The 21,982-nt window shown below is 41.9% G+C and overlaps 1 protein-coding gene across 5 annotated transcripts in view; it reads right to left on the bottom strand.

Moving 5' to 3' along the window:
* TTC39B (tetratricopeptide repeat domain 39B) overlaps positions 1-21,982 on the bottom strand; it is a 310,342-nt gene that overhangs the window by 123,753 nt on the left and 164,607 nt on the right. Inside the window, exon 1 of one of the 5 annotated variants that reach the window (XM_077148144.1) lies at positions 15,793-16,061. The exons of 3 other annotated variants lie outside the window; for them this stretch is intronic. In XM_077148144.1, coding sequence (XP_077004259.1) covers positions 15,793-15,834 — 42 coding nt within the window. In that variant the 5' untranslated portion in view covers positions 15,835-16,061. Of the gene's footprint in view, positions 1-4,382; positions 4,507-15,792; positions 16,062-21,982 lie in introns of those variants that run through there. One more of the 5 variants, XM_077148149.1, reaches the window with a different exon arrangement.

The raw sequence follows: 21,982 nt of genomic DNA, 5'->3' as shown, positions 1-21,982 counted from the left end.
GGTCATGTTAAGGGCTTAACATTTGTACCAAGAATCCTGATTCTGTCTCAACTTAACTGATATGTTCCAGTGCTCCCTAGTAGATCAGGCCTTTACTACAGCCCACTACTGCAGGGGTCAACAAGCTATAACCCGTGGGTCAAATCTGGCCTGCTTTCTGCTTTTGTGAATAAAGCTTTACTGGAACAAAACCATGTTCAATCATTTAGATATTTATTTATGACCGCTGTCATGTTGCAACTACAGAGTTTAGTAGCTACAAATGAGACAACATGGTCTGCAACGCCGAAAATATTTACTATCTGGCCCTTTATAGAAAACGTTTGCAGACTCATGCACTATTAAATGAAACATGAAAATTCTGTCCCTACCCCACTGGATGTTTTGTAGATAGAATGAGAAATAGATGGGAAAAGTCGGTAAAATAAAATTTAAAGGGTTGGCAAATACGAATAAATTATTTATTCAAAATAAATCACTGTCTTCAAGCTTCAAATTCAAGGAAGCAAAAATGCTAAGAACATGGGCTACAGAGGCCCACCACTGGGGTTTGAATCCCAGCTCCATGATTTATTAGCTCTGTGTAGCCTTGGGCAAGTTACTTAGTTTCTCCAGGACTCAGATCCATCATCTGCAAAATGGAAATAACAATTGTTCCAAACTTGTGAGGTTGAAATGATTAAATGAGATACATCTCATTTAGCACGGTGCCTGGTCCAGAGTAAGCACTGATGTCAACTGTCACTAAATTATTATTTTCACTGTTCACTGCTGGGAAAAGTTACATATCCAAATGTTGCCCATTCACACAGTGACTCCCCTCTCCTGGTATCTATCCTTACAGGAATCACAGGTGTTAAGGAAGCAGAGATGCTGAGAAACCTGTTCTTTTAGGGCAGCCTAGGAAAGAAACCACTAGGACTTAACCTCATTTCTGTCAAGACTAAATTTCTGTCCACCCCCACCAACATTCCCCCCTCAGCAAGAAGAAAGTCTCAGCAAGAAGCTAAAGGTCTGTCTACCTACACATTTGTATTATATAGAGAAACTCTAGATTATGCTATAAAACAAATTAACTGAATCAACTCCATCATAAATGAAATGCTAACATCTGGGGTTCTACCAAGGAACAATTAAATATGGAAACTCATTTAAAACTAGCAGAAAGGAGAGATTGCCAGAAGGGATTAGTATAACAGGCCAGATAATTATTATCTCAAACTTAATATACATTATTCATCAGGGCAGGCCATGGTGGCTGAGCAGGCAGAGTTCTCGCCTGCCATGCTGGAGACCTGGGTTTGAGTCCTGATGCCTGCTCATGTGAAAAAGAAAAATTAATGAATAAAATTCCAAACATGCTAAAAGATGAATACCAAAATTCTGGTAAGTAAAATGCACTAAAAAGAACTTGGTTCCCAGACCATCCACTGCCTACTCCACCCCCAAATAAAAGGGCGAAAAAAAAAACTTGAAATGACTGCAGAGAGAACTCTGGACGGCTGATATCTTGCGGTGATGGTTAAACGGGTATACATTTGTGAAGCTTAATCTGTATGGATATATATAAAGTATACCTCAATAAAGTTGATTTTTAAAAAGAATTTGGTGGGGCTGCGATAAAGGGATAATCAAATGGAAAAAGAATGAAATGTAACGCCCACCCCCCACCCTACAACATAAAAAAAAAGAATTTGGGAAAAAGTCAATATAAGAAAAAATTTCCATAGGAAGTGTTCAAACTTTGGATGTTGATGATGTCATAATGCTAACAGTTCTATTTCACCTGTTATGTGTCAAGTATTCTTTATGCGCCTCTGAAGAGACTTTGTACTATCCCCAGTTTACAAATGATGAAACAGGGGCAAAAGGCAGTTAAATAATTTGCCCAAGATCACAAAACATGTAAGAGGTAGAGTCAGGATTTGAATTTACAGATCTCAAGTTCAGAATCTGTGATCTACATTAATTGTTGTTAGAACTTTTAAAACTGTTTTTGAGAAACAAATTTTGTAAATTCAGCAAACAGAGCTATTCAACAAAAGGAACTTCAAACTGAACCACAGCTACAGAATACTCTAACCTCTCTTCAAACCACATATCTTAATTTACTTCAGAATTAGGTATGTGGTTATTTGTTTCATGTCTTTCCTCTCTCCACCCTGCAGGTTCCACAAAAGAGGGTCACTGCTGTAACCATAAAAGCACACACAGCGCCTATACAGGGCAGCTGCACCCGAAATGCTAATGCCAGCGAAAGGAATAAAGACGCAAACAAACGAGTCCAAGAATGCATTAATTTATTTACACATCAAGGATTACAGTAGACAGAAATTGTGTGCGTGTGTGTGCATTCATTTCTTAAATGAATGGAGAGGCTATTCAGATTAATAAGCTTTAAATTGTTACTGAACACATTAGCTCTACGATTATGGGGATATATAGTAATATTTTCAGCTCATCTATGCACCCACCATTGTGTTTTGCATTGTTATAGAATGTCTCATAAAAGACTGACAACAGGTCTCTAAAGTAAGTGTGATTATCATCCTAGAGTTATACGTAGTTTATATACAGTCCTGTGAATTTTTGACTAAAGAGAATTCAGCCAATCAAAATTCCAACAGAATGTTCAGTAGAATCTGAAAAAATAGTTCTTAAGCTATGTGGAAGAAAAAAAAATGCACAGGGCTTACCCTGCCAAGTCAATTATGGACTTGACAAAGAAATGAATACATTTTATCAACATACCATAACAGCGCAAACAAAGATTCCTTTATACAAAGGAATTTATTTTATTATTCACTTAAGATTTTAAATTTTAGGAAGAGTAATGAATTACGTAATAAATGATGCTAAGAAATTGCTTATCTATTTGGACAAAAAGGAAATTAAAGTCATATTCAAATTTCTAGATAGATTAAAGAGATAAAGAAAAACAACAGCTAAATGCATGTTCTTATAATCTTGAAACAGGGATCACCTTTCTAAATAAAACATAAAACCCAGGAGGTATAAAGAAAAGTGTTAAAAGAAATGGCTATATAAAAATTTAAAACTCCCAAGACAAGCAAATGGCTAGGAGAAAATCTTTAAGACATTTATTACTCAGAATATATAAATACTCTTACAGGTCAACAAGAAAAAAATAAACCACCAAAAAGGACAATGGATGATGGGTGTGAAGAAGCAGTGCAAAAAAGAAGAAATCCAAATAGCCAATAAGCTTGGAAATGTGAACTTAAAGTGATAGTATTATTTTGCATATAGATTGGCAGTAATTTTGAAAAATGGTAATATCCAGAGTTGACAGAGATGCTGGAAAATGAACATATACTATCTACTTAGAAGTCAGCCTTACTATAAAAAAATGTAAATGCACACACATTGATACAGCAATACTATTTTGAGATTCTATATTATAAAATATTCATACATGTGCCTATAAGTCCATCTGCTATGGTACATATGTTTTGCGGAAAAAATTAGAAGCTACACAAATGATCTAAATAAATTATAGTACATTTACTCAATTCTGTCATTATATAAAGAATGAAGCAAACAGTGGAAATACTCTAAGATTTTTTAAGTGAAAAAACCTAGTCCCAGGAATGGTGTATGGTGTAAGTGTCCATTTATAGTAATAAAAACTAGATTTGCATAGAGAGAGAGAAATAGACTAGAATCACAAGAAAAATCTTAATGCAGGTTTCTCTGGGAAAGAAAAGGGAGGGAATAATAAAGAGAAAAATCATGGTGTGGTTTCTGAATGATTTAAATCTTTTACAAGAAGAATGTTTTTATGTATTGCTTGTCTAATGTAAAAAAGGGTGAACTGTTTTAAGAAGGTGTCCTTATACGAAAAACCGTAAAAGCATTGCTTTGAGATAAGCAGATCCAATACACAAGAGAAAAAACTCGAGCACAGTAAGGTAAAATTCAACTAAATTTATTTTATACCCCAAGTAAAGGAGAACAGCAATCAATCCTATCCTCTGACATTGTGCCTACTTTCAGTCTCTATACAACTTTTTAAAAACTTTATTTGGAAGTACTTTCTAACTTAAAAGAAACAAAAATGCTAGAATAAGAACAGTACAAAGAACACCTGTGTGCCCCGTATCCGGATTCAACTATTGTGGACATTTTGCCCCTGTTACTTTATAATCTGCTCTCCCTTCTCTTCCTCTCCCTCCCTCTCTCTCTCTACACATATATTTATATATTTACACATTTTTTTCTGAGCCATTAAAAAATAAATTGCATATATTGTAGGCCCTTACCTCTAAATACATCAATGTGTATTGTATTAGTACAGTTAGCCACATAAATAAATTTAACTACTTTAAACTACTGTCCATATTCCAATTTTGTCAACAGACCCAATAATGTCCTTTACAGCAATTTCACCTACAGTACAGGATCCAGTCTAGGGTCAGCTGTTGCATAAGCTGTCATGTCTCTTTAGCCTCCTGGAACATTTTCACAGCCTTTCTTTATCTTTATGACACTGGCGTTTTTGAAGAGCACAGTCCCCTCTCTTTTATAATAGAACATTCCTCATTTAAGTATTTTCTGATGTTTCCCAGGGATTAGATTTAAGTTAGACTACCACAGAAGGGACACTGCGTCCTTTCCAGGGCATGATGTCCACCTGGCCCTACCGGTGATGTTAATTTTGATCAGCTTGTCCAGGTGTTGTCTGATTTCTCCACTGCATAGTTACTATTTTTGTCCTGTAACAAAACAGCTATGGTGAGACAAGGTAAAACTAGTTAAACAGCATGTTCCTCATGCCAATGTGTCCCTAAATTCAGCACCTATGATAATACCTACCTGAATCCATATTTGCCATGATAACTGAAAAATGATTTTCCAATTCCGACACCTCAACCCCACATCCACAAGATCTTCAGTTTCTACTGAAAGCAAGAGCCATTCCCTCCCGCCCCTGCTTATCTCTCTAATTATTTATTTATCATTGATATGGACTCAAGGATTCCTATTATTTTCAATGATCTATATAATATAATACAATACTATCCTTAATTATTTGGATGTTCAAATTGCCCCAAAACTGGCCTAGGCAACTTATAAGTTTCTCACGATTTACCTCTTCAGGGCAAATTCTAATACCTAGAACTTGCTTATTGTTCTAGTTTGCTAGCTGCAGGAATACAATACACCAGAAATGGAACAGCTTTTTCTTTAAAGGAGAATTTAATAAATTGTAAGTTAACAGTTTTTAGGCCATGGAAATGTCCCAATTAAAACACGACTATAGAAATATCCAATCTGAGGCATCCAGGGAAAGATACCTTGATTCAAGAGAGTCAATGAAGTTCAGGGTTTCTCTCTCAGCTGGAAGGGCACATGGTGAACACGGTCATCTGCCTGCTTTCTCTCCTGGCTTTCTATTTCATGAAGCTCCCCGGAAGGCGTTTTCTTTCTTCATTTTCAAAGGTTGCTGGCTGGTGGACTCTGCCTCTTGTGGCTAAATTGTTCTGCAGTGTTCTGCTCTCCAAATCGCTCCCTTTCTCCAAAATGTTTCCTCTTTTATAGGATTGCAGTAAACTAATCAAGACCCACCTGGAATGAGTGGCGACATGTCTTCACCTAATCCAGTTTAACAACCACTCTTGATTGAGTCACTTCTCCAAGGAGATAATCTAATTAAAGTTTCAAACATACAGTACTAAATAGGGATTAGAAGAAATGGCTACCTTTACAAAATGGAATAGGATTAAAATATGGCTTTTCTAGGGTACATGCATCCTTTCAAACCAGCACACTTATGAGATTTCTGTTTTACCAAAGAATCTTACAAGATTGAGGTATATTAAAACATCAGCAATCAGACTTGCTTTTTTTCTCCAATTCCTCTATGAAAATCGAGGACAGTAGCAACTGATTTACACCGAAAAACAATCCGAAGTGGACTTTATTAAAATGGGAATACTAAGGATCTGCCTAGTTAGAGGTTCCTTCTAAAGCTGACCGGCTTTACCAAGTCTCAGTTTATCTGTTTACTCACTGCTCTGAACGCTCAGTGGAGAGCCTAAAGGACCATTAGCATTTGTATCAAAGTAATAGTGCAGGCCTCTAAAACCCAGTCTCTTTAAGTCATTTATTTTTAACTAAGAGAAAGCTAACTATAGTGAAAACTGGCAAAGATACGCAGCCAATGAGAAAAGAAAGAACAGGTAAAATTAAGAAAGCTCTGGTGTCCAGCTCAGTGGTAACAGAGTTTTGGTCAGTTTTACCAGAAACTTAAGGGGCGTCAGTAAAATCAAGAGAGAGAGGAGCTCCTGAACGCCTTTCAGCTTGGGGCCTGGGGCAGAAGTGAACTGACCCCGGGAGCGACTCCCATTCCCCACCCTCCCATTAAAGTATACCTGTGCTAGATGTGAGATTCCAAAGGCTGAGACCATTTTCCTGTTCCTTTTTTACTTTTTCTGCTATCAAACTAGGCTGAGACCATTTTCCTGTTTCTTTTTTACCTTTTCAACAGTTCAACAGCAGTGTTTCAGCATCCATTCTCCAGCTTCTTGCATATAAAAGGTAGATGCCTCAGAAGCTTCTTGACTCTTAGCTCGAGTCTGCCACTGAGTGCGAGGAGCTCCCCTAGACGGTCTGTTCTGGACGATGTTGTCCAGGGGCCAACTAGAAGCACTCCTTGAGCCCCTCTAAGCATCCTGAAAGTGCCTGATTCCCTTCTTAACTCTTCTCACTTAAATTCCCTAGAGTGGTTCTGTTTCCTGCACTGAAACCTGACAGAGAGGGGCAGAGGACAGAGAAGAAAATAAACAATACAAATTGCGATAATATCTATGAGGAAATCGGCAGAATGCATAATTGAGAAAAGAGAACCCGGCGCTGTGAAGATGGGACCCGAGGACGGTGTACCTGTCCTTTAAGGTGAGAATGGAAAGTTGAGAAGGAGTTGGTCACTGGAAGAACTGGTGAAGTGTTCTAGGACAGGGGAACCACCTGTGCAAGAGCACAGAGATCTAATGAAAAGGCAAAGGTAAAGGCAATGAGGGGGAGGAGGGCAGGAGATGAGCAGAAGGAGGAAGTCAAAGCCCTACGACATAGGCCACAGGTAAGAGCTTGAGTTTTATTCTAAATGTTACTGAAAGCCATTAAAAAGTTTTAAGCAAGGCAGTAAACTGTGATTAATGCTTGTAAAAGAGTACAGTTGGCTGCAAAGTGGTGAACGGCTTGCAGAGACAAAGAAAGAAGACGAGCTAGGATGTTCTCCAGAAGTTCAAGCATGAGAAGACTGGAGGTAGCAGAGGAGACGGAGACAGGAGCTGGTATGGAAGCAAGTTTTAAAGGTAGACTCTAAATGACCAAGATGGGGTGGCAGAGGAAAGGGAAGTTGACAGGAACAAAAAGGGGAAATCAAGGATGAGGCATGGAGGAGGCTTTTTAGTTGAGTACTGATGCTTTAAATCTTTCCCCAAACCCCTATGTTTGCTCCAGGAAAAAAAAACGAAAATGAAAATGAAACTGCCACAACTGAAATGGAATGTTTTGCAGTTTTTAACAAAGAGACAAGAGTTCATTCAAGTGTGTTCCAAGTCTCTTGTTCTTTAAAATGCCCAAATCTAATCTACTAAGACATACAGACCTAAAGTTCTGACTTGAACAGCACACTGCGACATCTGCTAGCTTTGTCTCCAGGCTTCTCATTTCAAAGGACTTCCCTGGGGGCATTTTCAGCCTGTGTGGGCGCAAAACCTTTTACCAAAATGGTCCCCTCTTAAAGGACTACAGCAAGCGACCCCACATTGAATGAGTGGAGTTACATTTCTATGGAAACTGCCTAATCAAAAGGTCCCACCCACAACTGGGTGGGTCACACCTCTATGGAAACAAAAAGACCCCACTCACCAATATCGAAGGAGGGTTCAAAAACATGGCTTTTCTGTGACACACTACAGTTTCAAACTGGCACATATGCCAAAAGGGGAATATATCCTCTTGGAGGCAACCAAAAATGCTAAATATACAGCTATTGAGCAGATAGGTTAGGGAAGAAGGTAACATCTGAAAAAGCTTCCAGGAGGAATGGTACACCAGGAAGGCCTTAAATGATAGAAAAGGAATTGGCCAGATGAGGGAACAGCATATAAAAAAAGAGCTGAGAGAAGAGAAAGGACTGACTTTTTGGGAGATGGTGAAGGAAAAGGGAGCCACTAGCCCTTCAAAATGGTTGATAGTCAAAATCTGTGTTAGAAATGCAAGATCCTGGGACAATCTGTGTTAGAAATGCAAGATCCTGGGACACACCCCAGACCTACTGAATAAGGATTGCTGGGGGTAGGCACCAGAATGTGCTGCCGACGAGTCCCACCTCCCTAGCCAGTGATTCTTATGCACTCATCTCACTAAGAGAATCCGGTGGAGAGATTCTTATCTCACAAGTGTGAGAACCACTGAACTAGAGGCCTTATATGCCTTACCAAGGTGTTTGCATTTTAACTTGAAGGCAATGAAAAGCCATGGACACATTTTAAGCAGCAAAATGAGAACACACGTACTTTAGAGCAGGCAGTCTAGCTCAGCACGCTACTTTGGGGCAGAGCAGGAACTCAAGAGTCCCCTTCCAGGACCCAGAGGTTCACATACAGTGCCAAGTGCCACCTCCTTTAACTTTTTTGGGGGGGGGAAGGTGGGCAGGCACAGGGAATTGAATCCGGGTCTCTGGCATGGCAGGCAAGAGCTCTGCCTGCTGAGCTACCATGGCCCACCCCACTGCCTTTAACTTTTAACATCTTATAAGTAACAATGAACAAATAGGTTTACAGGTCATAGTTTTCTTCCAATGTTTAGGTGCTAGATGCAAAATCCATAACAGTGTTACAATTTTCACTGGTAGGAAGTGGGGACTACATACCAAAAGGTTTGGGAAAAACAGACATTACAAAACACATGTATAAGTTGGTGGGGAAGTGCCATTTTCAAAATATTATTGACAATGCCACCTCCTTTGCTGACAAATATTAGTGTGGTTCAGTTTTAGATGGAGCTAGAACAGGTGGCCTTTTGAAAAGATATTTACCACTCCCTTTTGCGGTATTTTTCCCTCTCCCCCACAGGGAAAGAAGGGACTGTAAACTTGCAGAATTTACCCAGCTGGAGTCATGGGTAACCTGAGAGGTAATTGAATCTAGCCAAAGGAAATCCTGCACACCCCCCACAGTCAGCTCTACACAATGGCAGTTCCTTACAGGGCTGGGAAAACACTGTCAAAGAGCCAGACAGTGCAGCCTTAATAACAGTCCTGCCAAGGGCCAAGTTTGGGTCCCACTTTATAGACCTTTAATCTTTATAATAACCCTAGGAAGTAGGTTCTACTATCTCAGTTTTACAGATGAAGACACTGAGATGTAGGGAGATTCAGTAATTTATTCAAGGTTACACAATTTAAGCATGGATGAGTGGGGATTCAAACCATGACCATCTGATTCCAGAAGTTGCTCCACATCATTTCTTGGGATGTGTCAAACAGATTTGCATTTTTTCTTAGTTTTTTATGTCTATGCGAGTATTAAGGAAATAAATTTAATTTTAAAGCAAATATACATCCAGCCTGAGAAATCACCTTATACAGGGGTCTGCAAACTTTTTCTTTAAAAGGCTTTATGCTTTGTGAGTAGCCTAAACTACTCAATTCTATCCTTATAGTATGTAAGCAGCCACAGGCAATGCTTAAACAAATGGTTGTACTCCAATAAAACTTCATTTACAAAAAATAGCAAGGGGGTTGGGGGGGTTGCTGTTCTGGATTCTGCCCTGAGACCCAGGGGGAAGGGCAGAGAATTAGAAGTGAAGCCACTTGGCTTCTAACCCTGATTCTTTGCCTTAACAAGTAGAGTGACCTTGAGCCAATCACTTCCATTCTCTAACATGCATACTCCAGCAGAATTTTCTTCTCAATTGACCTGCAAGTGTAGCAGGCAGGCCTTCCCCTCTTTCTGGTTCAGCTGTGCTCTCTGTGGAAAAGCCTCAAACCCCCTCTCCTGACCTTCAGGAATGGGTAAAACAGCAGGTAAGTGAGATAAGACACATTCCTGGGATAGAAACCCCCTCCCCTAGCCTTCAGGAACTGGTGAAGCTGCAAGTAGGCAAGATAAGACATTCTGGGGTGGGGACCCCTCCCTTAATGGTTCAGCTCTGGGCCATTCTCAACTTAAATCAGCCAATTATTTATCTTGTCTTTAACATGTCAAAGAGTCTATAAAAGCTAAGGTTGCCTTTTGTTCGGGGCTCAGACTTTCAGAGGCTACTGCCTGAGCCCTATGGCCATAGCAAATAAAACCTGCTTCCCGAAACTACGGATCCTTAGTCTCAGCCTGTTCTAACCTCCCAAAACGTTCCTGGAGGCCTGCGGCCTCGTTCCTGGTTTTCGCACTACAGAAGAATAAGGTAAAAAAAAATTCTGACACACTAAAATATTAGTGGCAGATTCCTCATCAAACACATAAATATGAACAGTGGCAGCAACACCTTAAGGTAAAAGTATAAGGGGAAAAAGAAGTGGTGTTTTAGGAGCACCGCTATGTGCCAGGTGCTCTGTAAAGTGTAAATTCATTTCATTCTCATCACCAACAGGGTAAGCCTCACCATCCCCATTTTACAAATGAAGAGAGAGAGAGACTAACATGCCCTTGGTCACAACCAGAGGCCAGGGTGTGCATCAGAGCTGGCTGCTCCCCCAGACGCCCAGCACAACTCTGGGCAGCGGGTGGTGGTGCTGGACAAACAGGCACTTGATCAATGGCTTTGAACAGGTGATAACACGAGTGCTTCTGGGAGAGGGTTTTGGATTCAGGCCCCAGCCCTCTTGCTTCAGGACTCGCCCACTCTGTCCTGTCTTTTCCACCCCCTCTCAAATAGATTGCAACCTGTTTGGCCTAAAAACCAAGATGTGAGAATATGAGGACTTTCCCGTTTATTTCTGAGTGGAAGGACTGTGACTCACACGTTGAAAGAGACCAGAACTCCAGAACAAAGTGGTCTAGGGCAGCAGGAGAGAGAGAAGCAGGGCTGAGCTCACCCTCAGGCAATCTGTGACCAGTCCCACTGTCCACACGAGAGTTGTGGGTCAAGTTGGTTCTGTATTTCAGAATGATGAAATACAGAATTACTCAATATGTCTGACCTTGTCTGTCCCCCGCACCCTTTAAAGCTGCTCTTTGAAAATAGGATTGGAAGGGAGAAAGCAGAACCAAGGAAATTGGGTCATTATTGCTTCCATTATTAAAAAAAAGATGAGAAAAGGAAAAACATAATTCTCCAAACATAGAGGAGAGTGCCTATGTCTCAAAAAAAACAAAAACAAAAACAAGTCCAAACTCCTTGGTGAAAGACTCAAAACCTAACAAAATCTGATCAGAACACACACCGGAGCTGTCCTGCCTTAGCTGCCTGACTTTCACATACCCTCTGCTCCAGCCAAAATGGCTTCTTTCACGCTTCCCCCATCCCTGAGCATGTTTCCCCCCTGCTAGTCCCTCTCCCTGAGGGAGTGAGGGAGTGATCCGCTCCATGGCTGCCTGCTGAAATTCTACCCTCAAAGTCCAGATCAGATGCCTCCTTCTAGATCACAGATGTCAAAGCTGAGAGGAAATGTTACAGATAGATCATCAATTTCAATTTCTTCATGATACCTACGGGGAAGCTAAAGCCCAGAAGGGTTATGGACTTGCTCCAAACACCACTCTTCAGTGAAGACATGATCAGCTGACTCCCAGGCTAGGGTCCCCTGACTGTGATGTCCTGCTGACGGCCCCCTGAAAGCCCTCTTTTCCTCCTGAGAACACCAAGACCACTTACACTCTGGGCTGTCCCCTACACTTGAGGTTAGAGTTGTCTGCTTGGGTACACCTTCCTGCCTGGCTGCCCAAGGAGTCAAAATAATGTTTTACACATCCCTGAGTGCTTAGCTAAGAGCTTGCATATAATAGGCCTTTGGTGGGCTGTACCATTCATTCAACAAACAAAACAAAACACCAGAAAACTGCCTGACTCCCCACTTTCAGTCTTTACTCTCTCCAGTCAACCCTCCCACCGCCCAGCCTCCACACACTGCCACAGAGGGCCACCAAGAATGCTAATTTCACCACAGCACTTTTCAGTTTAAAACCCTAAATGCACACCATGCTCCCCATAGCTTGGCATGAATGCCTCTGCACTGGTCTTCCTACCCTTTTTGCCTCCTTTCCCACCACTGCAGCCTCCGAGGGCACCAGCTCTCCCACACGGGCATGTCCTATGCCTGCTATTCCCTTGCCAAGGGACACGCTTCAAGAGCTCCCCTCGTCCCCATCCCCTTCTGCTGACCCCTACTCATTCTGCAAGACTCAAAAGAACAGTCTCTTCCAAAAAGGCTCCCTGACCACCCATGGCCGTGGATGAGGCATCCTCCTCTGTGCTCCCAAAGTACCCTGCACCCCTCCTCTATGGTTCTCAGCATAGACTATTGTGTCTATTTGCCTACATACCTGCCCCATACCTACCAGATCATAACCAACAGGAGTACTGCGCTTACCTCTCCAACACCTTGCACAATATCCAATATATTAAACTAGATTGAATTTTTCTTCTCACTTATGAGTGCAAATCAGGGTCAACAAATGTAATGTATCGTTTCACTAAAATAGTTTTAAATATGCAGGCCCTACATATATGCCAGCATTTATATCAGTAACACTAAGGAGACATGTTCACGGATCACAATAAAAAGCATTTATTACACTCTTACAGTCTTCAAATTAAGAGGTTAAGTTGCATAATGGTACTAGGAACTCCAGGCATCTGGTACTTCAGGAGCCCTTCAGAGAAGGGTGATGGCCTAACCAGGTAGGCCTAGGTGCAGGGGGAGCATTGGCAGGAGGCCCAGAGCCACCAAGCACAGGGCAGAGGAGCAGAAGAGGCTGGTGAGTAAGGGCAGGCTGGACAAAAAAAGACCCTCCCCAGAAAGCCTCACATGCCTCATTTTCTGGGAAGTGAGCACACAGTAATTTATTGAGATTCCACCTGAGATAGCTAGTGAAACACTCAAGATTGGGAAGCAGGGGTCTGTCAACAGATGGGCTAAATGGAAACCAGGGATCACCGAATTCACAGTCGATTCATGCTGTGGATGATTAGTAGCAGCACCCATAAGAAGGGCACTAAGATGAGAAGGCAAATAGCTAATACAAGAATAAGTGATACCTGCTTAGAGAAGCACAACTGCCTTACTAGATTTGAAAAGAAGCAGGAACCCTGGTGCAGAGGGAAGGGAAGGGAAAATGAGGGACAGTTTCACTGAGGAAGAAACATTTATAGAATAGATGGGGTTTCAAGAGATTCAAGATACTGGGAAAACTGCCTGTGGTTAACCTGAGTTGGAGTTGAGGCTGATGGTAAATTGAAGCTGATCGTAAAATGCACAACCCTGCATTACCAATCTGAAAACACCTTCTCTTAACCTTGCCCAAAGCCATATTACTCAAAACAAATGGTCTAGGCTCCCTCAATAAGAAAATACTCGATGCTATTTCTCCTTGTCTCCCTGCCCCACCCTACTTCTCTGCCCTGGGTAACAGCACCACACCCAGCCCCACAAGGAACACAGGATTATCACTGAATTATTACCGCTGACCCTCAAACTGGGGACCACTCCCCAAGGCAAGTCCTCTTTCCTGTTCTCACAAAGTTCCCTTAAATCAGGTCTCTTCCCTCCAATCCCACAGCCTCTGCTCTACTTCTGTCCTATGACCTCCCACATTAACTGTTGCAACAGTTGTCTACCTCTTGCCCTTCTCACTACCCTCCACCACAATCTGACTCCACCAACTCCACCAGATTTATCTCCCTAAAACAAACAGATCTTACCACACTTGCCTAGTTAAAAACTTTCCAGCTTCCCCGTTTCTTCGGAGAGAGGTCCCAACACATTTCAGACACTGCACCTTGTGATCCAAGCCAACCTTTCAGACCCTGGGCCGCTCCCCACCCCAATGCCCTGAGTCCCCTGCGCTCGCATCCTCCAGGCTCTATTTCCACCCTAGCCTGGACTGGATCCCATCTGCTCTAATATCAAAAACTGCACAATACCACTTATAAGGGATGGCTGGAAATAAATTAACAGAGGTAGCAAATTGGAGGGGAGGTGATTGGAGAAGGAGGGAGGTTTGTTTGTAAACATAAAAATAAAGTTAAACTAAAATCCAGTGAAGTTGAAAACCAAGGCAGATTCACAAGTGAAAGAAATTTCAGCCACAACCTGAGGGAACTCAGAGAAAGACAATTCACTCCACACTTACTACTCTCAGTTTCATTTCCTCATTTGTAATATGGAAATAATAATACTTGTTAAAGTAAATGGTTATACATACAGAAGCAGCTGCCGGGTGAGGGTTGGGGGCAAGATTGGAACATCAGATGGAAACCACACTAGAGACCCCTGAATGTCAGGTACATGGATAGTTAATTCAATAATTCAATTCACAACAGGGGAGCAAAAAACACTCCTCAGGAAAGATGAGAATGTATAGTCAAAGCACTGTGAAAGTGTTACTACTTTCTTTACAGAGAACTAAGGCAGGAGGGAGGATGGCTGGCCCTAGGTCACACCCAAAAAGATAGTCTAAAGATATATATACAAGATTGTCACCGGAGAAGAGAAGCAAATGTTATTCCATCATGTGCCTTTATGGGTAATTTTTAAGTTTCAACAATAAATAGATGCAACTGAACAAGTTCTAATTCACTGGTCTGAGGTCCCTGGAGCCCTCGATGCAAGAGACAGACTTGCCTTCCTAACTGCCGATGTACTTGTTTGTTTTTTTATTTGAAGGCCTACATTTAAAGCATAATATTCGTCGTTAGGAGTTTCCTGACATTAAAGAGATGGGCAGAAATCTTAGCCCGCCTCGTCCAGATCATCCAGTGCTGCATCACTTGAAACCAAGCCTCCTCAGGCAGCGACTTGTACAATTCAAGTCAGGTAAAATGGCAGCAGCAGCAGCTGCTTCAACTTCAAGCGCAGGAGCGCGCACTCCGAAGCCGCCAAGTGCTGAAAGGAACAGCCAATAAATCAACAGGTCGGGCGCCCGGGCCCGAGGGTGCAGACCAGGGCGCGCCGCCACAGGAGGAAGTGGCTAGTTACTTAGATACAGTTGAAACCTGAGAAAGCCAAAGTCGGTTCGCAAAAAGCCTTCCAGCCGGCCACCACCGACTCTCGGGACCTGCTTGGAGAAGTGGCCGGGACCCCGTGGCGCGAGGGGAAGCACCATTCCCCGGCTGTAGTTCCTGCCCTCTAGCCCCAGCTCCCCCGGCCCTGCCCTGCCCTGCCCTAGGCCAGATTCCTCCCCCAGCTCCGGCTCCTTTCTCCGGTTATCCCCTCCACGCATCGATCTGTAGCCTTTCGGTTCTGTCACCAGGAAACTTCCATAGAAGGTGAGATTCCCAGGTCGAGAGACGATCCCACAACGCCCCAGAGTTTCAATGTCAGCACTTTAGGGTCAAACTTTAGGTTCATCAGATTGCTGCGGGTCCTCAGGTCCCCCGCGCTTGCATCCCTCCACCCGGGCGGGGGTCCTTCATCCCCAAGACCCCTCGGCGTGCCGCAGAGCCTCCCACCCCACCTCGCTCGCTCGGGGACACAGCCTCCCCCTCTACCGCCGGCCCTGCCCTTTCTCAGGCTGGGGACCAAAGGGGCGGGATCTCGGCAGTCCCTGCTCTGCTCGCTCATCCCTCCCAGGACCCCGGCCCGCCCTCCCTGAGGGTCAGTACCTCATCCGCTTCCAGCTCCGCGGCGTTGCCTACGAGCGCCATGTTCCTCCCTCGGCTGCAGTTCGCCCAAAAGCCAAGCAGGGAGGTGAGTGCACACTCCAATTCTCGGCTCCGGGCACAGCCTCAGCACAAGAGAAGGAAGAAGGGGGCGGCCCCGCGCTCCCGCCGGATTCCGGGCGGGGCGGGCGCGCAGCTACTCGGGCCGTTTCCCCGCCCCAGTGCTCGGGGACAGGCAGGGCATCCATTTCCCAAGGGGCGCGGGGCTGTCAGCCCTACTGCAAGCTCCGCCCGACGCGGCTCCCAAAGGCACAACCAATCCGCACCTCCACACGCGCCTCGGGGGCGGAGTCACTCTGGGGGTGGAGTCACCTTGCGGCAGCCTTCTAGCGCTCCTGGCCCGACGGTTTGGCAAGGTACCCTGCGCCTGTGCTTTCCTAGGGCTGGTGCGCTCCTAGGGCCCATGGAAGCATCCACCTTGTCCTCGGCCTGGTGCCAGTCTTCTTCCTTCGCCAGGTGGGCACCGCATCTCGCTGATGGTGAGGCGAGAGTATCGGCTTGGGTCACCGTCGCCCGTCGCGGAGAGAGGCCGCTCTGTCAAGCCACCTGCCCAGACACTGAATCGTGAGCATCGGGATGCTTCCAATCGAGAGCATCGTGTTCAGATACAGGCACGCGATGTTTGCTTTCTGTAGATGTGTAAGCAATAAAGGAAAACACGCGGTACAGATATTATAGAGCTGGGAGACCCTCTCCTCTCCTATGCACCGCATTTGCGCTCCTCATAGCGTCCCGCACATTTTTTACTCCGAAATATGTTATATAATTCGTTCTTGAACTGTAAACTCCATGAGGGTAGGGATGCTGTCTGTTTTCTTCTAGGCTGTATCCCCAGCACCTAGAACAGTTCCTTACACATAGTAGGTACCCAACAAATATTTTTTGACAGTTTGGAAACTGATTTTTGCCTCTGACATGAAAAAATTGAAATATCCAACTGGATATTTTGGATTTTGATCTGCTTCATTTTATATAAAATAAAATTCACCAAGTTTGTGTGTAATTCTATGAACTTTGATAAATATATACTAACACCATCCAATCATAATATAGAACACCCCCCAAAAAATTCCCGTGCCAGTTTGCCATCCACTCCCTGGCCGCTAACAAACACTGATCTCCTTTCTATCACCATAGGTTTGCCTTTTCTAGAATTTCATATAAATTGAATTACAGAGCATGTGGTCTTTTGTGCCTGCCTTCATGAAAGACTATTTGAGGGTAAACTAGTGATGATTATAAAAATAGCTAACAGGTTTTCAGTGCTTACTAAGTTTCAGGACCATGCTGAGTCCCATGCATATATTATTATCTCATTTATCCCTCATAACCCTATGAAGTAGTTACTGTTATCTTACAGATGAGCAAACTGAGGCTCAGAGAAATTAAGTAATTTGCCCAAGATCAGACAGCTGTTAAGTAGGGTATGAAGATTTGACATCTAGGACCAGCCTGGAGACTGCTGTTCTATACTTCCAGTCACTCTCCCTTTCCTCCAGGTTTGTGTCAATAGTGCAGGTGTCTGCACATGTTTATTATACACGTTTTCAGTGAATCACCTTTGCATCACTGATACTTGCTCTATATTTTAGACGAGACACCACATACTTTTAATACTTCAGAAATGAAATCGTTTCTACTTCAAAAGTGACATAAAAATTGGTAGATTGTACTGATGATTGCTCAAGTCTATGGATTTATGAAAAATCATTGAATTGTACACTGACAATGGATGGAATTTATGGTATGTAAATTACACCTTAATAAAACTGGAGTTTTTTAAACAAATTATTTTTCGAGCAGTTTTAGGTTTACCGAAAAATTGAACAGAAAGTACAGAGTTCCCCTGCTTAGAAATGTTTTTTTTAAATGGGTTAACATATTATTTGGATGCTTAAAGTTAGAGCTGTGGGGCTAGTCAGGACCTGGAAGTCATTCCGTTCTGACCCCAGAACCTCTCTATTCCTCTACATCAGCACCCATCCTCACCTCCTCCTATGCTTCACTTCCTCAGGCTAGATATCCTGCCTGAGACCAGATTCTACTCTGTACTATTCAAGCATAACTCTGTTTTTTAAAGCTCACTATTTCCTGAAATAACACATCTTTTTTACCTGATACCATCTTGTTGGTGGTTCTTCCTCTCTCACATACTTATTATTATCTGCATTAAGCAAAAAAAAGGTATTCTAGTAACATATATACAACCTAAAATTTCTGCTTTTTTTTTTTTTTGGTTCTGTTTCCCTAGAGACCCTTGACTAATATAATATATTTTGCCCATTTTATAATTGGTTTGTTTGTCCTTTTGTTGTTCAGTTGTAGGATTTCATTATATATACTGGATATCAAACATTTATCATATATATGGTGTGCTGGATTGAAAGGATTATGTGCCCTAGAAAAACCATGTTCTAATCCTAATTCAATTTTGTGGAGGCAGGTTCTTTTAATCCCTATTCAGTACTGTAGGCTGGAAACTTGGTTAGATTATTGCCACAGAGATGTGATTCGCCCAATTGTGGATAGTAACCTTGGTTTAGAGGAGGATGTGACTCCACCCATTCCAGGTGGGTCTTGATTAGTTTACTGGAATCCTTTAAAAGAGGAAACATTTTGGAAAAGACTTGAGATTCCAGGAGAGCAGAGCCACAACAGGGTGGTGCACCCAGAGACTTTGAGATAAAGAAGGTAAACACCCCTGGGGGAGCTTCATGAAACAAGTAGCCTGGAGAGAAAGCCAGCAGACATCGCCATGTTCACCATGTGCCTTTCCGTTTGAGAGAGAAACCCTGAACTTCAATGGCTTTTCTTGAGTGAAGGCAACCTCTTGCTGGTGCCTTAATTTGGACATTTTTATAGACTTGCTTTAATTGTGACATTTTCTCAGCCTTAGAACTGTAAACTAGCAACTTATTAAGTTCTTTTTACAAAGATTTTCCATTTCTGGTATATTAAATTCTGGCAGCTAGCAAACTGGAACTTACAGTTTCTAAATATTCTCTCCAATTGAATTGCCTGCTTCCTCATCTTTTGACAAAGTCCTTTGAAGTACAGAAATATTCAGTCTTAAATAAGTTCCCATTTATCCATCTTTTCTTTTGTTGCTTGTTCTTTGGGTGTAAGATCTAAGAAGCTATTTCCTATCACTAGGTCTTGAAGATGTTTTTCTATTTTTCTTCTGGGTGTTTTATGGTGCTGGTTTTTATATTTAGGACTTTGATCCACTCTGAGTTAATTTTTGTAAAGGGTGTGAAGTAGGGATCCTCTTTCATTCCTTTGGATATGAGTACTCAGTTCTCCCATTTATTGAACAGACTATTCTGTCCCAGTTCAGTAGATTTGGGGGACTTGTCAAAAATCAATTGACCATAGAGCTGAGAGTCTATCACCAAACTCTCAATTAGATTCCATTGATCAATATATCTACCAATATATCTGCCAATACCATGATGTTTTGACAACTGGGGCTTTATAATAAGCTTTAAAGTGAGGAAGTGTAAGTCCTCCCATTTAGTTCTTATTTTATATGATGTTTTTGGTTATTTGAGGCTCTTTCCCTGTGCTGGTTTGAAAGGAAGTATGCCCCCTAAGAAAAGCCATGTTTTAATATAAATCCCATTTCGTAAAGGTAGAATAATCTCTATTCAATACTGTATGTTTGAAACTGTAATGAGATCATCTCCCTGGCTGATGTGATTTAGTTAAGAATGGTTGTTAACTGGATTAGGGGATCACATGTCTCCACCCATTTGAGTGGGTCTTGATTAGTTTCTGAAGTCCTATAAAAAAGGAAACATTTTGGAGAATGAGAGATTCAGAGAGAGCAGAACGATGAAGCCATGAGATGCAGAGAGTCCACAAGCCAACAACCTTTGGAGATGAAGAAGGAAAACGCCTCCTGGGGAGCTTCATGAAAACAGGAAGCCAGGAGAGAAAGCTAGCAGATGACGCCGTATTCACCATGTGCCCTTCCAGCCGAGAGAGAACCCCTGACTGTGTTCGCCATGTGCCGTCTCACTTGAGAGAGAGACCCTGAATTTCATCGGCCTTCTTGAACCAAGGTATCTTTTCCCTGGATGCCTTTGATTGGATATTTCTATAGACTTGTTTTAATTGGGACATTTTCTCGGCCTTAGAACTGTAAACTTGCAACTCATTAAATTCTCCTTTTTAAAATCCATTCCATTTCTGGTATATTGCATTCCGGCAGCTAGCAAACTAAAACATTCCCCTTCCAAGTAAATTGGATAACTGTCTTTTCCAAGTCTGCAAAGTAGGTTCTTAAAATTTGTATTAGTTTTGCATTGAATCTTGTGGATCAATTTGGATAGAATTGACATTTTAGTGATATTTAGCCTTCCTATCCATGAACATGGAATGCCTTTCCACCTATTTAGCTCTCCTTTATTTCTTTTGGTAATGTTTTGTATTTTTCTGTGTACAGGTCCTTTACATCCTTGGTTAAGTTCAGTCCTAGATACTTGATTCTTTTAGTTGCTATTGTGAATTGAAATTTTTTCTTAAATGCTTCCTTGGTTAGGTGTAAAGGAAGACTACTGAATTTTGCACATTCATCTTGTATACACCATTTTGCTGAATTTGTTTATTAGCTCAATTACCTTTGTCACAGATTTCTGGGATTTTCCAAATATGGGTTCATGTCATCTGCAAATAATGAGAGTTTTACTTCTTCTTTTTCGTACCTGGAGGCTTTTTATTTCTTTTTCTTGCCTAATTCCTCTGTTGAGTATGATTTTGACTGTGGGTTTTTTATAAATGCCCTTTATCATATTGAGGACTTGCCTTCAATTCCTACTGTGATGGCTAATTTTTGGTGTTAACTTGGCCAAGTAATGATGCCCAGTTGTCTGGTCAGGCAAGCACTGGCCTGACCATTGCTGCAAGAATATTTTGTGGCTGGTTGATAAATAGGAAAGCTGGTATATTAAATCATCAGTCAGTTGATTGCATCTGTGGCTGATTACATCTGCCATTAACTAAGGCGTGTCCTACACAATGAGATAATTCACTCAGTTGAAGATTTTGAAGGAAGAAGAGACTTTTTCACTGCTTCTTTACAGCAAGCCTCTCTTGTGAAGTTTGTTCAGACCCTTCATTGGAGGTGCCACCTTCACAGCCTGCCCTACAGATTTTGGACTCTTTCTTTGCCACTGTTGCATGAGGCACCTTTATAAATCTCATATTTACAGAGATCTTCTGTTGGTTCTGTTTCTCTAGGGAACTCTACCTTTGGTTCTGTTTCTCTAGGGAATGCTACCTTTAAGTGTCTTTATCAGGAAAGGATGCTGAATATTTGTCAAATGCCTTTTCAGCGTAGATCAAGATGATCATGTGATTTTTCCCTTTCAGTTTGTTAATGTGTTGTATTACATTGCTTGATTTTCTCGTGTTTAACCACACTTGCACACCTGGAATAAACCCCACTTGGTCATGGTGTATGATTATTTTAATGTGCCATTGGAACAGATTTGCAAGTATTTATTGAGAATTCTTGCATCTATATTCATTAAGGAGATTGACCTGTGATTTTCCTTTCTTGTGGTGTTTTTATCAGTTTTTGGTATTAGAATGATTTTAGTGTCATAGAATGAGTTAGGTACAGTTCCTTTTTCTTCAGCTTCTTGGAAGTTTGAGCAGGAATGGTATTAGTTCTTTTTGGAATGTTTGGTAGAATTCTCCTGTGACGCTATCTGTTCTGGGCTTTTCTTTGAGGGAAGGTTATTGATGACTGGTTGAATCTCTTTTTTTTTGTAATTGGTTTGTTGAGGTCTTCTATTTTTTCCCAAATCAGTACAGGTCTTCGTGTGTTTCAAGGAAATAGTCCATTTCATCTAAGTAGTCTAGTTTGTTGGTGTATAGTTGTTCATAGTATCCTCTTGTGATTTGGTTTATTTCTTTGGGGTCCATAGTAATGACGCCCCCTCATTTCTGATTTTGTTTACTTGCATCTTCTCTCTTATTGACTTTATCAGTCTCACTAAGGGTTTGCCAATCTTTTTGATCTTTTCAAAAAAAACAGTTTTTGGTTTTATTGATTTGCTGTATTGTTTTGTTGTTGTGGTTATTGTTCAATTCATTTATTTCTATTTTAATCTTTGTTATTTCTTTT

This window comes from Tamandua tetradactyla, chromosome 2 (genome assembly GCF_023851605.1).
Source record: "Tamandua tetradactyla isolate mTamTet1 chromosome 2, mTamTet1.pri, whole genome shotgun sequence".
Taxonomy (NCBI): Eukaryota; Metazoa; Chordata; class Mammalia; order Pilosa; family Myrmecophagidae; genus Tamandua; species Tamandua tetradactyla.
The sequence above is the reverse complement of the archived record's forward strand: the minus strand, read 5'-3'. Positions and strand labels throughout refer to the sequence as shown.